We start from the raw sequence: 27,441 nt of genomic DNA, 5'->3' as shown, positions 1-27,441 counted from the left end.
AGTGCTTTCTCATAGATATTTCATTTTATCATTCTACTGACACGCTGAATGTGTCCCATTTGGAAGAAGTCACTGCCAGTCCTAAGCGTCCCACTGGAGTTATAGCAAGATGGAGCCTTGTCCCATAGGACCTCTATCACTGTAGCAGTTCTGTGGCCACCACATACAGGGATCTTTAATGGAACTGAGTTGTTGGAAAATTTCTCTGCATACCATTACCTCTCAAATGATACTGTCAGAAAAATCTACACAAAATGATGTTGTATTAATCATGACAGATGATTCTGTGGGAATGAGACATGAGACCCAACTTATGGTTCTCCTCCTACCTGAGGGATCAGACCAACCCTACCTGTGTGGGTCAGATCAAGCCACCTGACCCCCACAAACTTCCATCATGTTAGGAAACTTCAAACAACTGAAAATGCATGAGGTATCTTTAAGGTCTTTCCCCACTCACGTAAGTTGAGCAATACTTCAAAACACAGATTTTAGGGCGCACAATTTGCCCCAAAAAGCTTAAGTTAGTTTTCTATTTTCAACATGAATTCAAAATTCTCAGGATGAAGAATGCCTACCGGGCCTACTTTTCAATTAAATTTACATTGCTATCTTCAGTGAAGCCATCTGTAGTATGAGTGTAAATAAAATGAAAATTTACCACCCTCATTCCTGAAATTTAGCACGTGTGTGGTATTTCACACATTTAATGTGAGTGCCCCAAATGTCACCGTAAAGGTAAACATGCCAGTTTTTAAATATCAGGCACAGCATGTAGTTGCAATCTGTGACAATAAAATCTGGCTTTATAAAGGGAAGAAGGCATGCAAAGGTGAAACACAACTGTGATTATTCCACTTCAAGCGGATGAAAAATAGGAATGTTCCTCCTCAAAACTGTGTTACATAAGTTTTATAATAAACCTCATATTCATACTGTAAACGATTTGTAAAGACAGAAAATTATTTTAAATATATCTGTATCCTGTTTCAAAGAGATTAAACCCCCTAATTTAACAGTACAATTTTCCAGCCTCTAGATTCTAAGCTGCTCTTTTAGTAGTTTCCAATTGTTTATTGTATTCTTTCAGTTCTTAACTTGAAGGTTGCACTAAGGGCACTGCAAACAAGTGTACTGAGTCATGTCACCTGATGGGCCAGAAGTTATTGAAGCTTCTTTCATGCCAAGGAATTACAAAGTAACTGACATGAAGAAGAAAAAACTTCTAGAGCTGAAGCAATTTTACATCAGGAAGATGAAAACAAGGATTAATAGATTTGAATGAATAGTCTTTTGTTCATACGAGAGAAAAAAAAAGTAAGTTTACAACACGGTGTACCTAAGATGGGAAGTGACTGACAGTTATATAAGACAATAGATTCGTCTTTTATATACTGTACAGAAAACACAAGGAAAAATGTTCAAACAAATGCAGAGCAGGCAGGACATCAGCTGATACATATTTACACTATGAACTGCTACTATGGTAAAACACAGAAAAGTTTTTAACATCTTACTCATATTGAATAGTCTCTCTACAAATGATAATTATAAGATTGGTCTTACATTCAATGGGGTATTTGTGAAATAAATTATAAATTAACTGCAATAAAGACAACAGAATCTAGATGCACATATCTTTAAATATCTCATCATTTACTATATGAAAGCAGCCTACTATGCAATCTAACAAGGTAACACTAAGTTTGTGACTATGCCTTCACAAAATTAAAAGTATATGTGTATTTTTCATGTTAGAATGTGTCTGTCAATTATGTTATTATGCTCCACTGGATTACGATTAACATTAAATTACGCAGAGAGGTAACAAGAGAGCTCACATGTCATTGTTCTGGAATCAAGTGTAGTCTTACTAAGGAGAGCATATTTTGTATTATTCTTGTTTTTAAAAATACTAGAATGTTATGAAGGATTGTCAGGGGTGTTTCATTATGATTCCTAAAAATGAATTTACTGGTTCAATCTCATCAGAATTTTTTCAACCATAAATTTCCCTTCGACATCACAAGGTTTTTTACTGATTGAAAACTACAAGGAGAAAGCAAATGGTTCTTCAAATTATACCTGCAAAAACTTTCTTAGTATTTCTTACATTTCCAATGTCACCTTGGAGAAAACCAGTAAGGGGTGGCATCTAGCAACGCAGTACTTTATTAGATAAGTAACAAAATGTAAGTGCTTACTAAGATTTGAACATGTAGATACATAGAGCTTAATCAAGTATAGGAAATTTGCCTTGCATTGCATCTGTGCTGCATTTAATTATATAAGAAAATATACTTAAATAATCAGAAATCCATACAGTGACCACTATCATGATTATACATTTGTTATATACAGTAAAACTCCAAACCCTCATTCATTAGAGGGAACAAGAAAGTGAGAGTGTACTGTATTATATATAATAGCATATATAAAATCAACCCAACCACCGGAAGTGCAAAATTAAAGTATTAAAGTATGCAGTAAAATAACCATTTTAAATTAGTAAATCCTACATTTCATTTGTTATACTTCACAGAATAATTGATTGTCAGGCATGATGTGAATAAGACCACAAATCTCAGCACTGTAAATCTGTTCTGTTGTTTGGGCTGGATATTTCACTATACTTTCCTCCTAACGTGGCAAATTATATGGGAAACAATAAGAAATGAATCATACATCTTCTGCCTTATGCACATATTTCCTTTAGCTGATGGCTTTTGTTGTAACACAATAAAGCTACCAAGTCCAAATTTGAAGAGGAATCTCTGCATTTATTTTCAGAATACAGCCGTGTGTCACACGATGAGTTGCTATGATTTCAGTTCTTCCTCCTAATTGTTAGTTTAAAAAGTACTTTCAGCTCAGACACAAAGATTAACTAAACCCCACCATATCATTCTGTGTGAAACACTATCATAAAGCACACACAAAATGATTATACAAGGTCACTGAGGGAATCACTGTTCGAGATGGAAATTGTGTCATGCATTTCTAGTTTTTCTTTTGAAGGGATTAATTCAAATATATGAGGATTTCCAACAAAATACTTCCACTGCTTTATACAAAAGCATCCATGGTGTATTGGTTTTATGTGGCAAGGTTTTGGTAGCGGGGGGGGTTACAGGGGTGGCTTCTGTAAGAAGCTGCTGGAAGCTTCCCCTGTGTTCGAGAGAGAGCGAGCCCCTACCAGCCGGCTCTAAGACGGACCCGCCGCCGGCCAAGGCTGAGCCAATCAGTGATAGTGGTAATGCCTCTGTGATAACATTTTTAAGAAGGAAAAAAGTTGGGACAGTGAGGAACAGCCGTGGGAGAGAGGAGTGAGAACATGTAAGAGAAACAAGCCTGCGGACACCAAGGTCAGTGAAGAAGGAGGGGGAGGAGATGCTCCAGGCGCCGGAGCGAAGATTCCCCTGCAGCCCGTGGTGAAGACCCTGGTGAGGCAGGCTGTCCCCCTGCAGTCCAGGGAGGTCCACGGTGGAACAGATCTCCACCTGCAGCCTGTGGAGGACCCCACGCCGGAGCAGGTGGGTTCCCGAAGGAGGCTGTGACCCTGTGGGAACCCCGCACTGGAGCAGGTTCCTGGCAGGACCTGCGGATCTGCGGAGAGAGGAGCCCGTGGAGCAGGTTTTCTGGCAGGACTTGTGACCCCGTGGGGGACCCGCGCTGGAGCAGTGTGCTCCTGAAGGACTGCACACCGTGGAAAGGACCCATGCTGGAGCAGTTCGTGAAGAACTGCAGCCCGTGGGAATGGCCCACGTTGGAGAAGTTCGTGGAGGACTGTCCCCGTGGGTGGGACCCCATGCTGGAGCGGGGGAAGAGTGTGATGAGCCCTCGCCCTGAGGAGGTGAAGCGGCAGAAAATAACGTGTGATGACCGTAAACCCCATCCCTGTCCCCCTTGTGCCGCTGGGGGGGCTTGGTGGAGAAATCCGGGAGTGAAGTTGTGCCCGGGAAGAAGGGAGGGGTGGTGGGAAGGTGTTCTGAGATTTCGTTTTATTTCTCATTACCTTACTCTGGCTGATTTGTAATAAATTGAGCTAATTTTCCCTAAGCTGAGTCTGTTTTGCCTGTGATGGTAATTAGTGAATGATCTCTCCTGTCCTTATCTCGACCCGCAAGCTTTATGTTATATATTTCTCTCCCCTGTCCAGCTGAGGATGGGGGAGTGATAGAACGGCTTTGGTGGGCACCTGGCGTCAGGCCAGGGTCAACCCATCACACATGGCAACTGCTAAAGTGTATCGGTAAATTGTGATCTAACTTCTAGCTGCTTTTTTTGAAAACAAAACAAAACAAAACACAAAAAACCAGGTATAGGCACATGCCCAAGCACTAGAAAAAGTAAATTCTTAGTTGCAGTGTGAATCCAGCTCATATTTAACTTTTGTTTAGAAAGTTATTAATCTTCTAAATATAGTGATTTGCACTGAAATGTAGTAGAAGACAATTTACAAATCTGCTTTATTTCACACGCACACACTTTCATGCGTTTTTACATCTATAAGTATCCAAAAGCCAGACCAGAAGTTAGATTAGAATCAAAATTTAAACCCCAAACCAGCACAGCTAATAATCCAATCTAATCTGAACAATACAATTTATCCCATGATTCTCATGTCAAACCCATAATTCTGGTTGAACCACAGTTCAAATTTCATCAATAGAAAGCCATCCCACTCCTGGCTAAGAAAGTCAAACGTATAATTAGCCTCACTGGGAAAAAAACATGGGGGTTTGTTCCAGCCCTAATCTATTCAGATTCAGATTCTAACCTTGAGATCTGGTTTTGCCTTTGCCTGATGAACAACAAAAACACACAGAGAATATTCACAGTGACGAAATACAGATATAACTCATACCATTTAACTAGCTGTGTTTCCACTTGATAATGCAAGGATTATGCTAATACAAGAAAAATGTCAATAAAAAGTTTAATTCTTTATGGCTTATGGTATACTTCTGTACTGCTTGACACCAATGAGTCACAAGGTGTAAATTATTAAATATACTTTATGGTGTTTTTTTAAGAAATGTTATAGATAGAGAAAGCTTTAATTGCCCTAAGGTTCAATACTAATATGTTTTTTAAAAGTACTATATACACATACCAAAAAATGCTTTCACTTCCATATTTAAATGTTTCTCTTTGTGCTGTTGTATTTTATGTAGTAAAATCTTTCATATATCACTTACTTTTTTGTCTTCGTTATATTTATGGAAAATTTCTTGTGCTCTTTCTTCACCACCATCCGTAAACAGCATAATAATCTTATTGCAGTTAGCTCTAGAGACACTGTGCTGTAGGAGATACAAAGAGAAGTTTTTTTGTATTTCAGGCTATATGGAAAAACAACTGCTAGGTTTGACGGCTTTCATATCAAGATGCTTACTACTATAACACGGTAATGGCAAAACTTCCAAAGTCTTTCAGGATTTCATTTAATACTCCCTTCTAAATGAAAAATAAAATAAATAAAATAAAATAAAACAAATTAAAATAAACCAAAACCAAAACAAAACCATTTTTCTGTTCCATGAGACTTAAATATTTTTGGATCTAGCCCAACACAGAAGAATGGGGATCTGGTGGTTCCTCTCACCTCCACCAACACAAGGAAAGCTGTTTAGCTCGTACCCATCACATCAACCCGACAGCACTCCTGTACAGATGTTCTGCATGAGACTTGTACAGTGAGGGCCTCTAAACATTTTTACTCTTTTCTTTTCTTGTCCTTACTTTTTTCTTATCCTTACTGTCCTGATAGAAATTTGGGAAGGATGACTCTCTTATGAATTACTGAATATTCTTTTTTTCTGCTGGACTCTTACTCACAAAAACTATCAAGCTCACTGACCACTGAAATGAATACTCTGATAATCTAGGCATCCTATAGGTACATCTAAAAAAACTCTACCTTATAAACTTAGAAATATTTTTGCATTTGCTATTTTTGTGACATTTCCTTAAAATAAGCTCCACCTTTCGCTTCTTTAATTCTTTCCTGTTTTGTTTTTTTTTTGTTGTTTGTTTTTTTTACACACTGAAACGAATAGCTAACTTCCAGAACAGTATTTTAGAATCAGGTTTGCATAATATATTGCAGCCAAGATATGGCTGCCTAGAGTATTAAGATATCTCAGTCACCTACTTTTCTAATTAGACTGCAACTCAGAGGTGAAGAACTGAGCATGTTCCATTATTTCTGGAGAGCAAGCCTGGAGCAGAGAGAATTGAGAAGAAGCCCCTTTGACTCCTAATTCAGCAAAGTAACTAGTAAAGCCACTGAGAAAAATGCAGTGTGTTGTGAAAAGGAATAAAAACATTGTTCCACAGCCAGAACAATGAAACGGTGAATAGGAGTTTTGGATCCTAATGAAAAGACCCAAAGGCTCCTCCTTTGGCATTCATCTTCTTTCCTTATTCCCTAAAAGTTAAGAATCTAGTCTAACCAAATCGTTCATGAATTTTATAGCCAGTGGTCCTTGTTCTCTGTGTTGCGTACAAATAGTCCTTGTCAGACACATCTTGGTACTTCTGAGTAGTTGGATGTGACGGAGTAAAACACTTAAAGATTCACTAAAATAAATTCCTCTTCCACAAGCCTGAATTTTGCTATATGAATTTACTATAAAGTCAGGAAAATAAATAGGAGAGTCATCCTTACAAAGAACCCAGTTCTTCCTTGCTTTAGTCTTTGTGACTGGATAGTGACTAATTTTCACATGGCTGGTCAGATGAGATGATCCCACTCCCCTTTTTCATCCTACTCTCTGATCTGATTCCTTGTTCCTTCGTAATAAAGAGACTGAAACACCAAAGGCAGCCCACAAACATCAGCTGACAATCGCCAGTATTGCAGCTCCACGGTTCCACAATGCTCCCAGAAAATGAAAATACGAAAATTTGTTTGCAATCACTATATTAACAGATGAATAATTATTCCTCAGAAATGATTTGTACTGATAGTTCAATACTCAGTGAATAACTACTTACTCAATAATTTGAAAAAAAACAAGTCCAAAGATTTTCTTACATGTAACAACACATAAAAACTACTTGAAATCAATATATTCTCTCCAATCTCATCAGCACAGTGTTTCATTTGGAATTAAATAATTTATGACCATTTTTTGCTTGTGAAATATAACCTACAAGATACTGCTTTGGGCTGCAATCTTTTCGATATTAAAAAAGTAATAAAAGTAGAGTTGGATACTTCATAAATAAAGAAACTCACCTACATTTACAGTGATTTAATATATGGGCCAAAATAAAATCAGAGAGAAACCAAAGAGATGACAAGGAAGGGGACCAAAGCCTGCTCATATAAAACTCTCTTATTGATTTTGAAATGAGCACTATTATGGGCAATATGAACTCAAGCTAGTCGTTGTTTTAACTGACTAAATCAGGATTTTTCTAATGGATTACTTAGTATATGCTTATACAGTATCAGAAAAATGCAGTGTTTTCTCTTTATCTCCTAGTACTTACAGAAGGACACTTACTTACGCTGCACTGTTTAGACACTAAAGTCATGTCATGGAAAAAAATTCCAAGATTTTAGGCTCCAAACAATATTGGAAATCTGAACATGAATAAGCTCAAATCATCCTGATGAATGAACTTAACACATCAGTCTCTTACAAGGGATCAAGAGGAAGGTGGAATTGCCTTTACAACACATCTTCCTCTCCCCCCCCGCCCCGCCTTTGCACAAAGATGGAGAGATACTGTCTCAGGAAGCGAATATAAGTGATTTTGCAAAACTGATGCAGTAATTTCATCATTTTTCTGAACAGATTGCCTCAGCAGTCCAATGGATGTCTCTGCCCTCCCAGCACAGACCACAGCTGAAGAGGAATGTGTTGCCTATACAGCAGCTTCCCCAGGACAAAAACTGGCTTCTTGGCTTAAAACACAGAAGAATACAAGTTGGAACTGAGTCTGTGTATTAATTTTTTTAGCTCTCTCTTGCACTTGCTAAAGGCCTTTTTTTTTCTTCTTTCAAACAAGCAGGCAAGACATGATCCATTTTATACTGTGCCTAAAATTACTTTTGTTGTATAAAAGTTTCACATCTCTAAAATTAACTCATTAAGTAGCAGGTCAGGATTATACGTCGTGACATGACACTTTAGGAATGCATTTTTCATTATGAGTTTCATGTTGCTGAAGAAGGAAAAGGTACACCAAACCAAAAATCAACTACTCAAATCAAGAAGAGATGATTTCAAGGTAATTTTTTTGACAAATCGTAGCTATTATAGTATGGGGGAAAAAAGCTCCTAAATTGCTGAAGCTGAAGTATTATTATTTTCAAAGAAATAGCAAGTTAATATAACAGTAAATAATGGAAAAATACTGCATAAAAATGATGGAATCCAGATTATTGATAATCGCTTGTATTAGTATGTTGAAAAAACCTGAAGTGTATATTTCCATCTAGCAACATATCAGTAAGTTTTTCATGGCACAAGTGAAATATTACTTTGGTGTTCAGGCAAATTGTTTGAAATAACTGTCATCCAGAAACAGTACCCACAAAATTATTACGAAAATTTGAGCTGTTAAAAAATATTCCATTTCCATGGTCCTTAAAGCAATTGAACTGTTTGAATTCATAAATATACAACTGGAAACTATCCCCAAGCATATTTTTTTTTATTTGTTTAAGCCTGTATTATATTATCATATTATATTGTCTTGTCACCAAAGTCCAGTGCTAATTCCATCATCAGCCCTTTTTCTCTTCCTGTCAGATGGATTTGCCAATATCTGAAGAGGATGACTGTATTTCTATAATATAGTTCAATCTCTTCATTTCCCTTGATATACACATCCACAATGTCCAGCAATAATTTACAGGCTTGCAGAGATTATGTGAGGCTAATCACACCTCTGTTTCCACTTACAAAAGAGAAGGTCCCACTATGAGACAGATCTCCATTATTTTTTTAAGCAATTTTTTTAGTCCTACAAACTAGTCCACTTTGAAGCTTCCTCTGTGTTCAGGTCGTCTTAATACTGCCTGTACACAAAGTACGTATCTGGTGCTACACCAAATGTAATACATAAAGTTAAGCAAATATAAATACTGTGAGGAACAAGCTGTGTTTGGCAAAATTACTTGTGTCTTCCTGGTTCCCTCTGCACGAGATGAATGAAGAAAAAGGGGAGATGCCTTTCAGCCTAGTCTGAAAAAGTCCAACAGCTTTTAAAATCCTGTTTGCAGTTTTATACAACCATCAGCAGAGGGCACCCAATCATTTCCCCATCAAACCCCTCTGCTCATCTACATAGCGATCTGCTGAGAAAACACCCTTGAAAACATTGTATTTTCTTTTCCTCCATCAAAATTTACAAAGGTTAGAATTTTTTCAACCAGTTCTAGCCCTAAGCTGCATATACAATGGCAGGAAAGGGCCCTGAAGTCCAGAATCCAGCAGATTAAGGGAAAAAGATTAAAGATTTTTACACTGGGAGACATCACTGGTATATTAAAAAAAAAGTAATAAAAAGAATACACTTCATATTTGTTAAGCTAGATCCTTAACCGCTGTAAATTGGTATAGCTTTATTTACACTAAGGTAAAGATCAAATATGCAGTCTTTATGAAGGAGAAAAGTAGATTTTTTTTTTAAAAAAAGCAACGCAAACTATTAAAACTAATTACTAATAAAACCCCAACACTTGTGGCAAATAGGAAACATTACTACTCAGAAGGCTAGTGCTTGGGTGCAAGTTAGAAAGTACAATGTAATTAAAACATGGAAACTGCATTTAATTTTTGAGGACAACATTCTTTTTATACATCAGAAAGAGAAAGGAATTAGAATACTCTCAGGTGTCTAATACTCCTCTATTAACTAAGTAATTTGCTCCCCTCTGTCCTACTCAAGCCATGGTTGACTATTTATGACTTGTAATAAGTAAGAAATTGTAGGTTAACTAAACATTGCTAAGAGATACTGTGGTAAAATTGAAATAACAACACTGTTATTTACTACATTTACACTGTTATTTAATACAGCCTTCCATTTTAAAATTACCTGCAAATCAATCACTACCACAGCTATGTGCCAACTGAGAATCATGTGTTAAATGAAAAACTAGCTGAATGAATGAAGAAAAAACAGTACAGCACATTGAAACCCAAATTTATTCACGAATCTTAGCAATCTGCTGGGGGATCTGCAAAGAAAAAACATATTGTTGGGATAAATTTACTTGCTAAATAAAGGTTTGCACTTCTGTCACTTAGTTACACAATGGAGGAGCATGCAGTGGCCATCTGAAAATTCAAGTTCTCCGTCTTCACTTTACAGCAGAGATGAATTTCATACTTACATTTAGCAGCTGTTCAAAAGCATAGCTAAAGCCTTTTTTGTAATCTGTAATTCCTTTAGCAGAGATTTTATAGACAGCTTCTTTCAGCTTCTTCTTGTTCCTCACATTAGCTTGGACAAGATGATTAAAGCAACTGACGTTCTGAGCATTATTATTAAACTGTAAAATAAATAGAAATAGTATTAAAGACAGTTCATCTCTTCTAGGTACTGTAGTAGTAAAGGCTAATGTTTTCTTGATCCAAGAGATAAAGCATGTCACACCTGGATTTTCATTTCCACTACATTGAGAATGTCCAGCAGTGTCTACAGATTTCAAAACTGGGCAATAAATATATTTTTAAAAAAGGTATTTGGTGCTTTACTCTTTGCTGCAATCCAAAAAACTCTATTACAGTGGAAAAATTCCCACAAATCTTGTTTCAAGCTCATATAATGAAATCAACCTAAGAAATGCAGAGTTAGGGAAATAAAAACCATGGGGAAATACTAATTTTACTTTTTTTAATCACGGAAAAATATTGGTTGCATTATCAGGTGGCTTCCATGTTGCACGTATTAGTCTGCATTTTTACAGTGAAACTTGCAGACTATTATCAATTAGTAAATATACCTTATAGAAAAAAATACACTCTTGGGAAAAAGGAAGGACCTGAGAGTACAGCTGTTAATAGCAGGATATTGTTAATAATAATACAAATGTGTGTATTGAAAACACACATATTTGTGCTCTCTTACCCACATATCCATAAGGACTGCTCTCTGAAAAATTCATTTATATGAGGTTCTAACATTATTTAAAAACATATATAGAACATTTTTTATGTGCAAAATGCTGTCTGCACAAGTAGAAAACAGTTTATGATCTTTTTAAAATTTGTCTCTGTATAAATATACATACATACATGTATAAGTACAAAAATATATTTATCTCCCAGGAGAGAGAGAGATATGCAGAAATGCATCTCACTTTTTAGCTACTTCTATTTCTATCTATCTAAAGTCAAAGATGAGACTTCTCTTAAAACATGCCGAAGCATGTACGATTCTGACTGTGGTCTTGAATGAAAGTGCATATTACTGCACATAATCAGTGTTTAACTCTATTTGAATGAAAATCTTTTCACTACAACACAGTGAAACCCTATTTGAATGAAAAACTCCTTTTAACTACAACACTCCTTTTAACTACAACACTGTGATTTTTATTTAAGATACTCTTGACTAATATTACTAAAATATTGTCTTGGCCAATTTTTAAACTCTTTTATCTATCCAGAATTCTTGTATGAGATTTTTTTTCTTACTGGCAAATAAGATGTCCAAAAAACCCCGTAAAACTCCATCTCATTAAAAACACCAATATCCAGACCTCTTGATTTACATTTCAGGTGAAAACAGATTATTACGCCTCTTCCCGATTAAGGGTCTTCAGTGAAAGTCAATGTAAATATAAACGTAATTTTATGCTGTCGACCTGGTGCAAAGCCTTAAAATAACTTAAAAATCAGGCCTTGTTGGCTTAAGTCTCAATACTGCTAATTAGTTCAATAGTGCTGTATAGAAGATAAGGTAAATAAGGTCACAGATTTCAATAACTGCTCAGACTACTTACACGTCTAAAAGAAATGGCTAAGTACAGGGCACAAAGTAGAAGAGAGAACTGCTATCAACAACAAAAATGAACTTGCACTGTAACTGTAGGACATTTACGACGAACAGAACTTAAAAGGATGAAGGGATTGATAATATCAAACCATTTTTAATAATGCATAATAATTCAATTCAATCAATAGGGTGCTTAGGAGGTATGCAGAATTTTCCATGACCTGGAATCAGATGCATACAGATGCATTCTCCTTGCTCTTAGGACCAACCAAAATATGAACTACCAGTAATTTTTATCAAACATCCACTTTCATCAATGAGAATTCTGCTATTGAATTAGTAGGAGCAAATGTGTAACAGAAAATACAGTATTGCTTATGGCAGAGATGACTGACAGAGAAAGGCATCATCCTCAGCAGAAGGCTTAGCCTAATTTGTTAGAGGTCCTTCTTGAAAATAGCCACAGAGCTACAACTGTGGGGGTTTGGGCTGTAAATGAGCAAATCCAGGCACTATCAAGAGTGTTTGCTATGCTGGATTATTACGGTTCCACATGTAATTTCTTATTCTCACAAAAAGGATGTGTCAAAATGCCCCATAAACTAGAGACTTTAAAGCAGGAAATTGTCTGCCTCATCTTCTAATATCATTATTGTACCACAAGCCACTCCTGCATGTATGTAGAACCTAAAGAAGAAAGCCTACTATTTCGATTTTGAGCATTAAGTAGTTCACAACTAATCTAACACCTTGTCATCTTCGTATTGTATTTATTTTTCTAGGGAGCTTATTTTTCTCATTTCTCATGAGTTAATACTGTCTTTTGGTGAGATACTGATATTTTTATGGTATAGTTGCTGTTTTCCTGAGGACTGTATTAGCTAACAAATTGTACTGATCCTTGCTAGGCAGAATACATTATGAGAATACCCATATAAGAATCTTCATATATATTTCTAACTAATAAGGACAGTTATTACTCTGTCCCAATTTTTTAGCTCTGGTCCCCAGGTGATTAAAATCTGTGGGAGCAAGTTATTCTCAAATGACTTCATGCAAAGTTTTCTGTCCCCCTTTCTATCAATATGCAGTTCCCCATGTGTCACAAGAGGACAACTGTTTCCAAACACATGCAAAAGCATAAACAAGTGCTTTAACTTTGAAAAATGTAATGTTATATTTGACCAAGTATTCTACAGAAGAGTCAGCTGTATATAATAATATGACAAAGGTTGCTTCTTTATTTTTGTAATATTCTATTTATCGAGGCTTTAATTTTCATAATACCACAACTATAAATATGGTATCATGTATCTAAATTATTTACAGTAATAAAAGTATGAAAACAGGATGAGATTATGAAGATTAAAAATATTTTCCAGTTCTCTCAGTGTCACAATGCAAACTTCACCTTTAAAATAAATGCACACATGGAATTGGATTATATATAACCAAATTTTCAGCTTGAATATTCCTTTGATGTATGCCATATTTCCCAGAAAAGAGTATTTTGGTAGGACCAACCCTCCACTGTGATTAAAATGTAAGGCATCCAGCTGAACCCCTACATTTCCATTGTGTGATTTTAAAGCCATTATCTTTTCTAAAAGTTCTTTCCCCAAACTCAAACAAATCATAGTCATTCATTTTTCCAGTTCCCCTCAATATCATGTGATGATTTTTATTTGCTGTGCTTAAGCAGCATGTTTTGCTGCTTGAGCAAAACCATGAGATGATCACACAACTGTAATCAATTCACTTTAATGCAAAACACTGACACACTCAATGATGCTTCTTATAGAAGTTTCTTACAGAAGTAACCAACAAATCACCAGATGATTATTAGGTACATCAGCCACGTGGGACTGAAAACAGTATTGTGCTGCGGAATTATTTCAGCTTGTCTTGACCTAACTTTGTAGGCATGATGGGAAAATTACTGATGTAAAATAATTTTAAAAAGGCAAGGTCTGAAAATTAATTCTAGTTGTGAGATGGGATGAAAGTACAGACCCTGTACTTGGAAAGTAGAAGAAAGACACTATCTGGCAGGTAGCTCTGCTCTACAAAGGCCAATTTCATCTGAAAAACTAGTATGAAAACATTGCTCTGCTTCATCAGTGACATTATATGCAAATTATTTAATGAGCTAATATAAAAGTAACCATAAGTTCAATCTTACGGTCAGTGCATGCCTTGTCTTGGGCTATAGCGAACAGCGGGTTAGGTGTTCAACTGAAAATTTAGTGACAAGTGAAAATTTCTCCCTGAAATGCCACTAACATTAAACTGCAAATCCAAATTGCTTGCTAGCAGTCCTCCAAATGTATCAGGGTAATTATTTCTATGAAGGTCAGGTATCTAGCATATGGATCAGTAATTACAGATACAAAAATGACATTTTAAAAATTGACAGGAATACTGGCTCAAACTGTTTAAGCACTTAACAAGTAAACTGTACTGTACTATACTTACACATGATGTAAACTGAACAAAGTGTCAAGGTCAAATCATCTGCATCTATAGATTGGCAAATGCTGATGTAAAATGAAGGAGAGAAATAACACATTTGTAGAATAGAGAGTTACATCAACCAAAGTCTGCAAATGCTGTAATTTAATTAAGAAAATATATAAGCCAGCTGTTTTCAAATACATCAATCAACGTTAATGTTAACATCCGTCAACAAAACAGATGAGAAGAGTTTTTGATTAGATAAAGGAATCAGTAGATGGAGCAACAATCCTCCAAAATGAACATTTACCTGTTTGCTAGGAGGTGAAGGCAAGTCTGAAGGTTGAAATGTGACCAATAAAAACGTCCAAAGGGGGGAACAAAATTCAGGGCTACATTTAATTAATTTGAACCACAGTAAAATACTGAAGTAACTGAAGTATTTCAAGTGTAAAAACCTTCAGATTGCCCTTAAAACTGGCTTTTCATAACACTAAAATAACTTTGCTCTTTAACCAGTTGACCACGTGACAAATACCAGGACCACTCATAACTTTGAATTAGCCAAACTGAGCCAGCTTTCAGTTACACTCATCTGAAATATAATGGCAATAGTGGCATTATAATTTTTCACACATTAAGACACCAAAAGCCAAAATACCTGCAATAAGCCTTCAATGATTACTGGTCACATTACCTGTCTCCTAAGTACCACAATAAAGCCTATTTAAGTTTGGATGATTTCTTGAAAACCAGTTAACAATATACTCAATCACTTTTTATTGAAGTAGAAGAAAGAACATGCAAGATTTCAAACACCAATTGCCACTTCAGACAGTCCATGTTCTTACAAAAATCAAATCCTATCAAAGGTGTCAAATTACACTAATTACAATCCATATTTTATTGAATAAAATACTCTCAATGTATCTATATGAAATATGTCAGTTGGGTATTTATCAGACTGGCATTTCCCCCTAATTATTGCAGTAAAGATAAACATATGTCACAAAAATGCCATTGTGGTAAAAAGAAAATAAATGGAATTTGTGTACGATGCCGTGGGCTCAGTGAGTCACTTACAAAACAACAGATGACATTTGGAGGCAACCCATTCAATTGTTAAAATCTAAAGCCACCCTACACAGTATGTCACCACCAGTGACAGCTTCTACTTTTTCAACTACATAAAAAGCTTATTCCTTATCTAAGCTAAAATAAGAAGGGCTTGCAGTAAACCCCTTGGAAATCATGGAAAACAGGATAACCTCAGCTTTTTATTTTAAAGTATCATAAAGTATTAATTCAATTAAATTTGTAATTATATAGCAAAGTATAGGATCTAGATATATTTTTCACTAGATTATTCCTCACTACCCAATTTATTTATATCCTTTTGCTGTCTCTGCCTTTGGGATCTCCCAGGATAATCCTCAGATCTGAGGAATGAAGATCTCCTATTCACAGGTTTGGGCAGGAGTACCCAAGCCTGTTACTGGGGCACTAAGAAGTGTTAGAGAACTTCATCTATTTGACCTCAAAGCACCAGTACAATCTTTTGCTATATATGGGGAAACTTAATAACTTGAAAGATAAGTTAATTCAAGTTAACATGAAACTGAACAAAGGGGTTTGAGTTTAATGCTGCTTGAACCTTGTCATTCTGGAGAAGATCAGAAACAGAAATACTGATCTGACAGTCTTACAAGGACTTTGTCTTTATCCTCCTATTCAGAGAAGGATCAACTTGCAAAACTAGTCGAAAATTATACGGAGTTGCAGTGAAATAACAAAATGGTAGAGACCTTTCCCCTCCTCTGGGTAATTCCACTGAGCTGTGGGCTCCTCCAGACCCATGGACCTCTGCAATCCATAGTGCCCCAAGAGTTAAACTGATTGACAAGAGAAGGGGTGGCGTTTGAAACTCTCTTCTGATTCCAGAATAGTTACTTCTGCATTGCTAAAAGGCTCCTATTTTTCAGAGTCTCAACCTGGAAATCCTTCTTTAAAATTAATAAAACTCCTACTCCAACACCAGGATATTAGAGGATTCAAGGGAAGTGAAAAAGAGATGTTGATTTATTTCCTATATCTGTTCCCACTCTAAGCACTCTGTGGATATGATGGTAGATCAAACAGTGAATACCAAGAGACCCTACAGACAGGTGTTTTCATTAAGAGGACAGTATAAGACAAGAGAAGGGAGGGGGAAACACTCATGGAAAAAGGCTGCAAAATGAAGAAAGAAAGGATTAGTATTTGGAAGTGGGATATACAGGGACTGAAAAATATTTGAGACAGTTAAGTAGAAAGATCAAAAGTATCAAGCAGTCTGGAAAAAAAACAGCAAACAAAATAGATGAGAAGAAAAACATATTTAATTTTTTTTTTCTAAAACTGCATTTGGTTCAATATATTACTTGCTGAACAGATACAAACTGGTTTGTCTATTGGGAAATTTTTTGATAAATCTGCCTTTTGCAGATACCAGCTGATCTCTCCCCAGTTGACAAGCTTTAGCAAGTAACACATAGCATATAACTCCCAGGGACATCCACACTTTAGCATCACAGACATTTTCAAACACTACTGAGAGTCTCAGACTCCTTGTGAAATAGCTCAGAACTGTTCTCATTTTACTGGTGAGAAAAGTGAAGCAACAGGGAAGAAAACAAGTAAATCCGAGGCAGTGACATGGCCAGAAGCTTTAATCTGAATTCCCTACTACTAGAGCACCAGAACATGCTTCTTCCCTTTCCTTTGTGCAACCAACTCCAAGTCCTCAAATCTGCCCTTTAACTTGATCATAGTTATTTTGCTATATGCCATTTAAACCACAAGGTCACATAGGGCACAAATTCTTAAAGCATGAATTCTCATAAAGAGCTTATCACTTAAATTTTTTCAAAATGCAATTCATTCTGAAGACTACAGCACTGAGAGAGAAAAATCTCTGATTTCACAGGCAATGTATAAACTGATGAATGTTTCCAATTCTTTTCTGCATATCCATCTATCCTTCTCTATATATTTAAATATGTCTCCATCTCCTGCGAGGTATAAAGGATATAAATCCAAAATCCAATGTCAATCATTCTTTTGGCAAGTGTAGGAGGTTATTTAAATGCAAATAAAACATTTCCATTGATTCTGCTTCTTTTATGAAAGGAAACACAAAGCACCCCCTTCATTGCACTGTCTTAGAATTCACATTATGTGTAATGCTAGCAAAACAAGCAGGCATCGAAAACAGCAGCATAAGAAGTAACGCTATAAATAATTAAAGAGTAATATCTTGGTGCATTAATTTATCTTGATCAGAAAATGCTTATTACTGTTTCTGACAGTCAACACTTTTTTATGCTGTATCTGATGTCTTCATACATATGTGTGTGTATATATATTTATGAAAAAAAGTTTATGTATAAGCATGTGTTCAATTGTTTTTATAACATGATCAGGAAAGCAAGCTTCAGTCAACATTTATGAGATGCTATCTGGACACAGCACTATCCACTGAGGAAAGCCACAATTCTCAAAAAGGATAGCAGTAAGTTTATGTAAATCCTCAGGAAAAGAAATAGAAGCAGCAGCACTACCTCTGCGATTCAATTTGAAAAACACAAAATCTTCTGTAAATCATCTCATTACTGGAAAATGCAACAACATAAACAAATTAAACCCAATAAATTAACGGAACTTTAAAAACCTTTTTCAAGTTTTAGTCACTAGGTGGCACTACAACAAAAAAGTTGAACTGGTCTTACAAATGTTATCTTGAAATGGGAAATTTTACACTTCTGGTGGAGATCGTTGGAGCTTTCTGTGACTGGCATAAATTTCTCATTTCAACTGAAACAATAAAATACTCTTGTATGCCAAATGAGTGAAGAAGCAGGAATATTAAAATCGAAACCCTCCTTAAAGAAAAAATTTCCACATGTTGAACACAAGAGGTCCCAGCTCCAGGAGGATGAAAATCTGTTTTTTCCATACAAAGGATCCATATCACCAAAACAAGCACCTCAATTTCCAACAGCTTTTACAACACTCACAATGGAAAAGCTGTAAACCAACCTCCTATCTAAATGTCTTTCTGCATCTCCAAAATCTGTAAAATATTGTTTAATACCAAATCTATGTAAAAATTCGGATTTTCCCAACCATCCTTACCTGTTGCCTTCCTATTCTTCACTCATCCCAGTTAGTTTACTAATATGTACTGATTCAGCATAGCACGTTTAATCAGAATCTCCTGAAATTACATTTCTATGCTAAAAAAAACCAAACAAAAAAATTTAGAAAACCCTAAAAACCTACCCCACAAAACTTCTGACATTAAAGGAGACCCTGCTTTAAACTGTATGTAAATTGTCTCTTTTTAAACATTCAGAAATGTTTATAGAAAATCATGTAAACTTAAAGAAAGCAGTAATTCCTATTCTTAAATTTGCTACAGAGACAAAACTTACACATTTAAAACACCAATATCATGATAGCTGAATAAATCAGAAACTTCACTGCAGGAATACTGAAAATTGAGAAAAATATAGTCAGCTTGCTGAAGACCTAATCAGATACTACTGCTGCTGACTTTCAATCTGCTGAGTTTTGTTGCTATGCTACTTCTACCTCCTGGCTAAATCAGCTTGGTGACCCAGTTGTATCTATATGTATTAAATGAGCAATAGTGAAATAGATCTGATTTCATCAGGCTTTCATCTTGTAGCTAAATCCAGCTTTGCTGTTTTCTTTCTCTTTTTTTCCTGCTGCTTTAGGCTTGGTAATAGGATTTTAGGGTTAATCCCAAGAATAACTGAATCTTGAATAAGGCCAGTTAGATTCTATATTTCAGCAGTGAGAAGATATTATAAATATTTATCAGAATCCATTTAGAGAATAGGAAGAAAACTCCCATGCAGATCTTAGTACACAGAAAATTTGAGGCAGTTCAAGCAATAAAGGTTTGTAATTTGACATGCCAAAAAAGAATATGTGGTGTTAAAGTTCAGCATTCACATCTTGCCATAAAATAACTGTTTTCTCCTATCCTGTGACTTGCATACAGATAGTCTTCAGGTATACAATATAATCCTACACATATACCGTAAAGAAAATATAAAAAACTTATTCTAGTACTCAGAAGGAGCACACCTGCATTTCTTAAATTGTACTGCAAGTATAGGATGAAATAAAATTAGGATTATATGCCAATTTACACTATTGGCATTTCCTGAAATTTAAAATGTATCCCATTTCTTTTCATTGTGAAATGTCTATATATGTATTATAGACCAGAGGTAGCAGCATTCAAAACCAGTAACAGTCTTAGATCACAAAATATCTGGTGAAAAAAATAGTGTGGCATAACATGAGATAAATGTTTGGAAAAAGACCAAATACTGGGCCAAAATCTGCTGTCAGTCAGCTTTGTTAACCTTTCTAACCAATATGATTATCTGCACATAAATCAACGCAAAGCTCTCACTGAGTACAAAAGGATTAATGTTCAGACCATAAAGTACGATGCTGCACTGCAAATCTCAGAGTTACAGCAAAGAACGTCAACATAGGCTGAAAAGATGAATTAGCTTTGCAAGATGAACTCATTTATGGTCATTTCATGATGCTGTGGCTAAGTCAGCATGTCTTATTTACTTAAAATTATGTATTTCTGACTTGTACTGAAAATTTCATTACTGAAAACTTCAGCATCTCCCAGAGAAGGCTGGTTGATCTGAACCACTGCACTACTGTAGTGCTGCAGTCCTGTTGTCTGCACTGTATGGCACTGCTACCAGATACACTCTAGAAGAGAGCTGTAACAAGAAGAGACTTTCTAAAAAATTATTTTGTAGACTTGTCTTTATTATCACTTGACTGTGGAAAGCTTCTTTCAGTCAAATTCAAGTTGTTTAGAACACAAAAACCCCCTTGGCCAAAAAGATGAATCATAGAATCATACAATATCTCAAGTTGGAAGGGACCCATAAGGATCATCAAGTCCAACTCCCTGCTCCTTGCTGAACTACCTAAAACTGAACCATATACACAAGAGTGCTGTCCAGACACTCCTTGACCTCTGACGGGCTTGGTGCCATGACCACTTCCCTGGGGAGCCTCTTCAAGTGACTGACCACCCTCTCAGTGAAGAACCTTTTCCTGATGTCCAAACTGAACTTGCCCTGACACAGCTTCAGTCCATTTCCTTGTGTCCTATCGCTGGTCACCAGAGATAAAGGTTTGAGTATTAAACCGTTATCTATAAATTCACTGGGTATGTAAGGGTTATTCAGGGCTTCAAAAGCAAGATGAATGTTTAGTCAGTGCACCAAATTACAAGACAGACATATGTTTCAGCATCAGGCCACATAACTGGGGGACGGCAGGGGGCTACAATTTCACCTCTATATACCCACGGCTTGACTTAAATGTGCCTGTCCCCCTTGCAGGGCAGAGCAATGTGCCTGGCTGCGCGTGGTGCCTGGGGTTCGCGAGCAGTAGGGAGGCTGCGGCAGCATGCTGCTGATGTGGGAGATGCTGCACCAAGGCAGGGAAGCATGAGACAGGAGGGAAAAGGGTGAGTCTTGAAAGCGTGAGACTTGAGAAGTCGATGAGTATTTTATTTGTGTTTTGTCTAAGTTAAGAGATCCTTTAGATTCACACCAAACTAACATCTTGCCACATAAATCTTAAAATTTTCACCTACCAAATACATGACTTTTATAGAAAATATATTAAAAGAAGGGGGACCACAGAACACATAGCCCTCACCCTGTCCCAAATCTTACGGACAGCCTGCATTTTCTTCTTGTTTCATTAACATGGTGAGTCATCTTTCCCCAGAAGAATCATTAAAGCCAGCCCAGCCCAGCCTCTTCAGAACTGGTAAGGAATGAGTTCATTGTTCAAGAGATCATTCACCCACCACAGATTTTTAATTATACTGTCACAACGCCCCCTAATAATTGTCTCTTAGTTGGAAAGATGACACAGAAATGCACTTTTGGTTTAGCATCTGACATGCCATAAAAACTCACAGGGTCAATGACAGTCTGATGAAGCAGGGGTCTCTAGTAACACTTGTGCTTTGTTAAAAATTAAGAAACTGGAAATAGCCAACAGATTTATTAACCATTTAGTGGAACCATGAGGCAGAGCTATCATCTCATTTTATACACTACTAAACTACTCATTTTAAATACGACTAATATACTAGAGAGCTACAATCTATTCTGGAAATCGCAGAAGCCTGTGCTGTGTTGTTAGAAGTCTGACTTCCTGACATTTGACAACTATAAGAGGAGACAATAAAAATCTGTATTGATGCCCAAAGCAATCCCTCAAAGTGGGAATGGAGGTGACTCTTCTAGTCATCTGGAATTGTCAGTTTTACTGTAGAGTAATAAATGTACACTTTCCAGCAACATCCCTGGTCCTGACATACTAATATAGAATTTCAGCTTCTAATTTCCACTTCCTTTGGCTCTTCATGCACTCATGTACTCTATTGCCTGGAATTAACACTTTGTGACAGATCTAAAATGAAACAGATCTTGTTTAAAGATTTGCCCTATTTCTCTTCCAACTCCTTCCATTTCTTTTTTCTTTTACATAACTTTTGAACATTTCCTTTCACAGCAAACTGAAGTTACAGTTAATAACACAACAGTAAAAAATTAGCTGATATGTTAAAGCAAACTGTAACACACAAAAAGAAAAAAGAGGTGTAAAAAATCCAAAAGTGCTTGATGTTTTTATTCCCGCTGACTCCCTTTTGCATTCTCAGCTGAGCAGAGGTAGTATGATTCAGCTTATCTCATATCAGTGATGTTCTAATTGGGAGACCAGTCTGAGACAGTGGGTCAGTCTTTCCCTACAGCCAGTGGAGACAGACAAGCACTGCCTGCCTGTAATTTGTCCCCAATATAGTCAGGATGACTCGTCTTCTGGAGGTGTTTTTCATTTCCCACAACTAACTAGGGCCTAGGCAATAATCTATAATACAATAACGCCAGCTTTGGACTCAGGGAGTTTGTATGATGTGAGACATTATGGGATGCAGGGGAAAAGGATTTTTAGAATTGCACAGGACTTACTATGGAATATTTAAGGGAAGAACCAGGGTGAGGAAAGGGATAGATTTAGGTGGTTTGGGGATGAACAAGTTGGGGAAAATAGAGGGGTAAGGGGAAAAATTGTTGGTCCTGTGTAAATAGTTTGCTGGTCAGTTTGTCTGGCCATGTCTTGCATCTCATCAGTGCAGTCTGTCCTGCCTTCTTATTAAACTCCATTTTTACCTCTTTTCCTGGGTGAGGGACTCTCTGTTCTGCGTGTGTGTGTGTGCACGGGTGCGTGAGTGCAGCAACCAGAGTCAGCCCATGGGTCGCAGGGCCCGCGTGTCCATGGTACGGCAGCTGGAGAGACTGGAGTGTCTTCAGTGTCAGCAACTGGAGTGGACTGTGGGTCACAGGGACCCATGTGTCCATGGTACCAGCACCTGGAATGAGTGTCAAATGCTGGTCCTGGGGGTCTCTAGTAGTGAAACCCATGTGTGTGTGTGTTGTGTCTCTAAGGGTGAGATCACAGTGCGGGCTTGGCTATTGGGACCAAGGGAGACCCCGACAGCTCTGCTTGTGAACATGAGATGGTCTATACCAGCAACTGGAGTGGGGTTGTGGCCTCAGGGACTCATATGTCTAAGTGGCAGCAACGGGGCAGATTGGGATCTAGGGGCAGCTGCTGGGCAAATGGAGTGTCTGAGCCCAGCTGCTGGAGGGATCCACACAGTACACAACGTACATATATTCTCACCAGCAGGCTTCCATCCAGCTCAGGCAGAGGGGGGAGCAGGATGAGGCTGTTGGCGCTGCCTGTGTTCACATGAATGCTCTGCATTCATCTGTGTTACCCGTGTGGCTGGCCTGGTATGTATGTATATACATGCATATATGTTATGTGGTATATACATGTGCTCCGTGTGCATGTGCCCACTGGGAATACATTTTCAGCTTCACCACTGGTTGTATCTGTGGCACGGAACTGCGGCAGCCTCACCTCTCTTGAGGTGTTGAATCTGGCATGATACACTTTCCCCTGACAGGTAAAATAACATATGTATAAACAAACAAATCCCTAAATTTAGATGGCTTGGCTATTATTTTGTAACTCTAAAATAAAAATAACTTAATCTTCCAAAGGTTTCTCAAGTTTATTTGTAGCTATGTAAAGCTCAGTTTAAATGAGAAATCAGGAAAAATTGTTGAAACACATGCTTTCTTTCTAAATTCCCCAGCAATATATCAGGTATGGCTAGACGGCTTTTGAATACAAATGTGAGTAGCTTCTGCGTGGGATATGGCTGGCTGTACTTTTACAAAGGCTCACTAGCTTGAGCACGGTTCTCAGCTGAACACGGTAGCTTGGCTTCTGGAGACGGTCCTGGTGCTAGCTGTAATTCTCAGAGAGAGAGAAGACTTGACCCTGCACTAACATCACCATGGTTTTTGTGTTATGTTGGTTTTACATACTGGTGTATTATTTTAACCCAGGTATTAAAAAAAAATGTAAGCAAGTACCTGAGAGAGTATTATCACTGGGACAGCAAAGTAACACTTCATTTTCACCTCTTTATCATGGCCTATTCTGTATATGTCTGTTTTACATAGGTATTTGCTGTTCTGTCTTACTGCACTGACAATATTGTAGGGCTGGTTAAACTGAAGATAACAAGGAATTTGTAAGTACACTAGGGATAAGAGAAAGATTGACTACTGAACACATCTGTTGTTAGACAGATATGGCTATACTGTTAAGTATACACAGAAAAGAAAAAAGTACTTGGTAAATATTCCCTTTTTAGAAAGAATAAGGCTAAAGTATTCATGTCACACAAGGATGATGAAGTACTTTCCAGTCCATTAGTATCTAAGGTGGATGATGAACAACTACTCTGGATAAACACATAAGTCAGTAAGACAAAACAAAAAGAAAAAACAACCAACCAACCAATCAACCAACCAAAACCTTTATGTATTCTTGATTTAAGGCTAAAAAGGGCAATGAGATACTCTAGTCTGACTTCTTGCATAGTGTCTCACCACTCACATATCACTGGTCCTTAAAATTCCCCTGGTTACTTCTGTAATAGACCTTAACAATTATGTTTAGTGGTAGATGTTTGCTTAAAGTGCATCTTCCAGGAAAGCATTAAATATTGATATGAAGACATAAAGAGTCTTTCCTTGCAATTTGTTGAGGCATATTAACTATTTATGCACCATTCAAATTTACTGGGCTCCAACTAGTGATTCTTGCCATGCTTTATCTGACAGTTTTGTGAGTCTATGGACGCAAGAGTTTTCCCCAGCCACAGCACTTCTCAGCTGCGATCAAATCAGTTATCAGGCTATTTATTTATGAACTCCAGAACAGCCAAAAAAAGGTCAAATTCTGTGAGTTTGAGAGTATGTCTGAAATCCAGCTTCTCAGATGACTCACTCAGGACTGTGAGATGTTTTCAAGAACCAAGCAATCAACCATAAACCACTTTTGGTCCTCAGAGAAGACACCTACAATATTTTTTTGTAAAATCTGAGCCAATCCTTTTTGTGTTAAATTAGTGATATGATCCACATTTACGTAACAGTATTCAGCCAGAATAAAGGAGTCATACAGTCAAAATCTGAGTTCAAATACTCATTGTTTGCCTCCCAGGAGAGAAAGTGAACCATCAATCCATAGATTACTTAGGTGGAAAGTTGTCTCTAGCCATGTCACTGAAGCTGTAGAAGCATTTCAAGTTCACCATGGCACATGAAGAGATCAAGAAGATTGCAAGAAGTTTGACTCCTAGTGGTCCTTCACTTTTTCTTGATACAAACTGTGTAATTTGCTTTCCTAGGATCAGAGTCCCACTAAAGTCAATTAACCTCATTTCAAAAAAGCCAACTGATGTAACATCATCCTTACCCTAATCTTCCTCTCAACTCCAGCCCCACCTGAAATACTTTAAGATAGAGTCATTGACTCTTTTCTCGACTTTCTCTTTAGAGGGGAAGCAAAATGAAACTGTAATTCTGCAGTCAGACAAACATTTAATGATGTTGTTTATACTACTGCATTTCTTGCTTCCATTCCTACTCTCACTAATCCATTAAAAAACAGAATTCTTTCTAACTTTTTAACAATTGCTGGGTTTCCATTGTTCCCAAATTTTCTCCATTGTTATTTGCAGAATACTCATCTTCATTAAATCTGCTAAACATGTCCTCCAGATCTATTTCCTATACATATATTTCCATAGATACATAACCTAGCTCTACCTGCAGTTATTAGCAATGCAGAAATTGAATACTAGATTTTGATCCTAACTTCAAGCTTTGTTTAACCCAGCACCGACAGTGCTTACTAAACATACCTGTATGAAAATACATACAACAATTCACTTGGTCCCTGAATAGGGAAGGTGCAAGATAATGACCTTCCATTAAGGAATGCTAATGATTTTCCATTAAGGAACACTCCTCTGAAGATGTGTTTCTCTGCAGCTATCATTGTTGCCCCTTTTCTTGAAAATGAGCCATTCAATTTAAGAAACACTGCAAGGTCATGATACAATTAGATGGATTGCCGTTAAAAGAATCGGGAAGCTCAACACTCAGCTCTAAACTTGCCTTTATATTGCTTTTCATTGACTATGAACCACCCCCCCACCCCCACCCCCAAAAAAAAAAAAAGGGAATAATAGATGCTGAGGAGACTGTATACTTAATTGGAGCTGCTGTGATTTGTTACCTGAAATGTTCCAGAATTAAATCAGTAAGAGAGATGCTTATGCAGACCTACAGTGGGAACTTGATTCTCTATCTTTTTTTAATTTGCCAAATAATGAAAAAGATGGCAGGCATCTTTATATTTTCTCCTTAATATTGTCCGTTATGGAGAATGAGAAAGTAAGGACAGAAATACATTAGCAAGTCTGCTGGCAAACCCCTTCAGACAGGGCTTTTCATCTCCTCCTGTAGATCCACCAATAGAACTACTTCAGTGCCAGTATCTCACACTGATATCATGATCACGTTTGATTTCTGCTTCGAATAGTGATGTTATTTAGAAAAACTAACCACCACTGAATTTTTCTGGGTCAAAATTGAAAAACACAGGAAGAAATTATGTCTTAGTCTATTTGAGTATGCAATTTAATTTAAGGTTCACTAAAACCAAGAAAATTCTGGAAGTTTTTGCCAATTGAACAGAAGTACATTCATACAAATCTAAAACTTCTAGCAAAGAAATCATAAGCACAACAGGCTACCTGGTTGCAAAATCTAGCATCCTCCTCCCTTCAATAGGACTTCAGGCTAAGGTTTCCACCCATGGCATGTTTGTTAAGTTTTTAAATAAGCTTAGGGAAGTATTTCTCAGAAGGAAGAAATGTTTCCCTGTATCTGAGAGAATATAGGTGTAATCTGAACTGCAGAATACAGGAAGGAACATGCAGCAGGAAGAGAAAGGAGCCCTTTGATAAATTGAAAAGCTCTTTACAAAACTTTTTTTTTTCTGTATTATCACATTTAAATATTTTAATTAGGAAGGCATAAAGATTATATCAACTTGGGAATAAGGGGGGCAAAGCAAACAGGTTTGCAACCACTAAGCTGTGGCAATTAGATGATAAACTGCTATTAAAAATCAGTGGAAAAAGGGATGTGTCTTCCACAGATCGCTTTTATCCCCAACAATAATTTCATAGGCTAGGTGCATGGTTTTTTCTTTGAAACCAGTTCATCCAGAAATCTCCTTCCTTCTGATTTTTGTCAATGTGCAGAAACCACACAAGAGCAGGAGATGAGCGTTCAATTTTCCCAGAGCATGATTCTATTATCTCCAGTATGCACCTAATATTTAATTTCCAGTTCCTAAACAGTAAATACTAGTTTGGATTTTTACAAAGGCTAAGTGATTTTAAACAGTCCTACAGCTCCTGACCTTTAACACGTCTGTTGCTGTAAGATAGGT

The 27,441-nt window shown here is 36.9% G+C and overlaps 1 protein-coding gene across 5 annotated transcripts in view; it reads right to left on the bottom strand.

Annotated features, from left to right (window-relative positions):
* The window catches only part of CACNA2D1 (calcium voltage-gated channel auxiliary subunit alpha2delta 1), a 431,292-nt gene that overhangs the window by 79,905 nt on the left and 323,946 nt on the right, over nt 1-27,441 (bottom strand). For all 5 annotated transcript variants that reach the window (XM_075024734.1, XM_075024736.1, XM_075024735.1 and 2 more), the window contains exons 11-12: nt 10,361-10,519; nt 5,202-5,306 (exon numbers count right to left, since the gene is read on the bottom strand). In XM_075024734.1, coding sequence (XP_074880835.1) covers nt 5,202-5,306; nt 10,361-10,519 — 264 coding nt within the window. The remainder of the gene's footprint in view (nt 1-5,201; nt 5,307-10,360; nt 10,520-27,441) is intronic.

Source organism: Buteo buteo, chromosome 4 (genome assembly GCF_964188355.1).
Source record: "Buteo buteo chromosome 4, bButBut1.hap1.1, whole genome shotgun sequence".
NCBI lineage: Eukaryota > Metazoa > Chordata > Aves > Accipitriformes > Accipitridae > Buteo > Buteo buteo.
This window is presented reverse-complemented; position numbering and strand designations above follow the sequence as displayed.